General features: G+C 60.7%; 1 protein-coding gene across 1 annotated transcript in view; it reads right to left on the bottom strand.

Annotated features, from left to right (window-relative positions):
• The window catches only part of LOC104278027 (low-density lipoprotein receptor-related protein 2-like), a gene marked incomplete at its 5' end in the record, with an annotated part of 12,196 nt that overhangs the window by 2,113 nt on the left and 6,827 nt on the right, over positions 1 to 3,256 (bottom strand). The window contains 7 exons of the mRNA XM_009874871.1: positions 14 to 304; positions 957 to 1,121; positions 1,194 to 1,395; positions 1,747 to 1,864; positions 2,092 to 2,310; positions 2,648 to 2,834; positions 2,947 to 3,125. Of these exons, the coding sequence (XP_009873173.1) occupies positions 14 to 304; positions 957 to 1,121; positions 1,194 to 1,395; positions 1,747 to 1,864; positions 2,092 to 2,310; positions 2,648 to 2,834; positions 2,947 to 3,125 (1,361 nt within the window). The remainder of the gene's footprint in view (positions 1 to 13; positions 305 to 956; positions 1,122 to 1,193; positions 1,396 to 1,746; positions 1,865 to 2,091; positions 2,311 to 2,647; positions 2,835 to 2,946; positions 3,126 to 3,256) is intronic.

The raw sequence follows: 3,256 nt of genomic DNA, 5'->3' as shown, positions 1-3,256 counted from the left end.
CGGGAGCCGCCACATGGATGCTGGGTGACTGCCCTCCGATCCAGTACAGGTTCCCGCTCAGCCAGTCCAGGGCCAGGGATGTCACTGTGCCCTTCGCGGCCACTGCCTTCTTCCAGGACAGCCGTCCCCAGTCCTTCAGGCGCAGCAGCCCTATAGAGTCACCCCCCACCTCTGCAAAGTACAGGCTCTTGTCTTTCACTGCGTAGTCGATGGCTGTCAGGCGGCCCACCTTGGCTAAGGGCAGAGTCCGGAGTGCAGGAAGGCCTTGGGATCCAGCTGTTCTGGGCAGGTCTTTCAGGTAGACCTGGAGGGAGAATGCAGTAGCAGAATAGGGACTCTGCTCCCCTGATAGAGGTGAGGATGGCAGACCACAGGGCTGGCTCTGGAGGATGGTACCTGAGCCACAGCTGCCGGTGACACCAGGAGGGCAAAGGCCGAATCACGGAGGGGCAGGCAGGTGGTCTCATCAGCAGCCAGCGTCATCCCAGCAGGGCACCGGCACTGACTGGAATGCCTGGCGCTCAGCAGGCAGAGGGGGGAGGAGCCACGTGCTGCGTCCAACAACCAGCCATCGTCATCCCATCAGGGCACCGGCACTGACTGGAAGGCCTGGTGCTCAGCAGGCAGAGGTGGGAGCAGCCACGTGCTGCGCAGGGGCTTGGAGCCACGGGACGCAGGGCTGGGTGCATCACCTGCAGGAAGGGAATGGCAGGCTCAGTCTCACAGCTCACCCAGCTCCCAGAAGCAGAGCTGAACATGGCCATGCTCCCACAGCCTGGACACGGCCCTGCTGGGGTCAGGATGGTGAGAAAGAGCTGCTCAAAGAGGACTAGAGACCCACGACAATAGGGACCACTGTCCAAGGACCAGTGGGATGGGAGACCAGCAGAGCCATGCAGGGTGGGAGCCCCAAAGAAAATGGTGCAGCAGTGTTCAGGAATCCCCTGGGAAGGTACCTGGAGGCCATGGGGCTGCCCATGTCGCTTGAGCAGCACAGTCCTGTTCTTGCCGCTGGTCTTGTCCAACTTCTGCACTGACCATGCCTTCCTCTCTGACCAGTAAAGCTGGCCCTCGCACACAGCTGCCGCAAAGGGGCTCTGGACCCAGCCCAGCCGCAGGACCTGGTAGAGAGACTGTGAATGCCCACCCTGGCCCCCTTGTCAAAGCCTCATCACCAGATCCCCACCACACACCTTCACACTGGTGCCATCCAGATGTGCAGAACCAACACTGCCCAGCTTCTCATCCAGCCAGAAGATCCTCCAGGTGGGGAGGTCAAGGGCCAGTGCCGTGGGCCAGCCCAGTCCGTGGGCCAGCAGCTCGTGCCGCCGACTCCCATCCATGGTGGCTTCCATCAGCCGTGGATGCTTCCCTACCTCTGACCAGTACAGTAGCCTGGCGGGAAGATGGGTGCTAATTCAAAGACCTGCCACAGCATTGCCCCAGTACCAGGGGAGTCCAAAAGAGCAGCATGGAGCTTCACATCCCATCAGGGATGCACTGAGTCCTCCCAGGGGAGGGGCAGGTGTCTAGGCTCCTTCTTGCCCAGTCCATAGCCCCGACAGCACACAGGTTAGGCCATCTCAACTCTCTCCCAGCTTGTTGCCTGCCTCCATGGAGGAAAATGGAGCAGTGCAGGGATGGCGAGGAGGTTCCCGTGTCCTCTTGTCTTAGCCTTCCCCTGCCAGAGGCTGGAGCACCAGGGAGTGGGGCTGGTCTAGGTCTCCATCCATCACCACAGTGTACTCTGGTGTCCCTCGCCAGGCAGCCCCCAGGCGAGTGGCCAGCACCTGCCCTGCTGCCCCATCAGTCCAGTACAGGTTCCTCCCGAGCCAGTCCACTGCTATACAGTCCGACTTCACACCTGCAACGCACCCAAGAGTCAGCACTCCTGTGGTGACAGCTGCGTGGCCCTCTGGCACAATGTTCCCAGCCCAGCTCACCTTCATCCCAGGAGCCCCAGCTCCTCCCAACTCTGCTCCCACCACACCTTTCCATGCAAGGGGACACAGCCCAGCAATGCACTGCAACCTGGATATTGCATAGCCGTGGAGAAGCCAGCTCTGCTAACCCCACACTGTCACAGCCCACCTTTCACCAGTGTGCCTTTCTTGCCCAAGTTGAGGTCCTGCCAGCGGATGCTCTCTGTGGCCAGGTCCATCCAGAAGACTTTTCTCTCCACCAAGTCATAGTCAAGTGAGAAGACAACACGATCCTTGTCAGCGGCCAGCAGCACCTCCTCACGCCCACTCCGCAGGCCATAGGACAACACCTCTGACTGCATGGCCACCAGCAAGATGGGCTCTGGTCCTGGGGTAACACAGAGCCACCCACACCCAGCTCAGTGCTGGTGAACCCATGGCCCCAGCACACACAGACAGGGAACGCAGCACTGGCAGGCCTTGGAGCCTACTAGGACTCAGTCCTACCACAAAGCATGTTCCCCTCCTAGGGAAAATGGATATTCTGACCAGCCACGGGCTGGCAAGCGGGGCCTGGGAGGCCACATGACAGAGAGGACAGGGTAATTTATGGAACTATAGGGCTGCCTGTGCACAGCAGGCTCAGGGGGACAGCACCCACCAGCTCCTGGTGTAGCCTAGGGTGCCAGGGACCTTCAGCACTGCTTGGCCATCCCAGAGCTTACCGGTGAGTTTGCAGATGTGGCCATCAGGCTCCAGCAGGTAGCCAGGCAGACAGCCACAGCTGTAGGACCCTGGGGCATTAAGGCAGGTCTGGCTGCAGGCTCCCTCACTCCTGTCTGTGCACTCATCTATATCGATGCAGGACACACCATCCTCAGCCAGCTGATAGCCCTGGTCACACCAGCACCGCTGTGGGGAAAGGAGCTGTCAGGGTCTTGGGGACACATGAGGGTCCCTCCTGCAGCTGGACCAGGGCAGCACGGCAGGGTAAAGCCCCTCCACCAGGGCTGCTAGCACTCACAGGGCCCTGGGGCGAGGGATAGCAGAGGTGAGCGCAGGACTGCTGGCAGGATACAGAGCAGTTCCCTGCTTCATCCGAACCATCTGTGCAGTCCTGCCGGCCGTCACACAGCAGGGATGCATTGAGGCAGCCTCCCAGCCCGCATGAGTACTCATGACTCTGGCAGGGGGAAGGCTGACCTACAGGGACATGAGAAGGCTGCCTTGAGCCTTGTCCACCAGCTCTTTTTGCTCAGCTGGGACACATTCAGCTTGCCCCAAGGCTCACTGCAGCCACAGCCAGAGCTGTGCCTAGGCTTCAGAGCATCCTA

The sequence above is a fragment of the Apaloderma vittatum genome, unplaced genomic scaffold (genome assembly GCF_000703405.1).
Source record: "Apaloderma vittatum isolate BGI_N311 unplaced genomic scaffold, ASM70340v1 scaffold26298, whole genome shotgun sequence".
Lineage (NCBI taxonomy): Eukaryota > Metazoa > Chordata > Aves > Trogoniformes > Trogonidae > Apaloderma > Apaloderma vittatum.
Note: the sequence above shows the minus strand (reverse complement) of the source record. Positions and strands in the feature narration are given on the sequence as shown.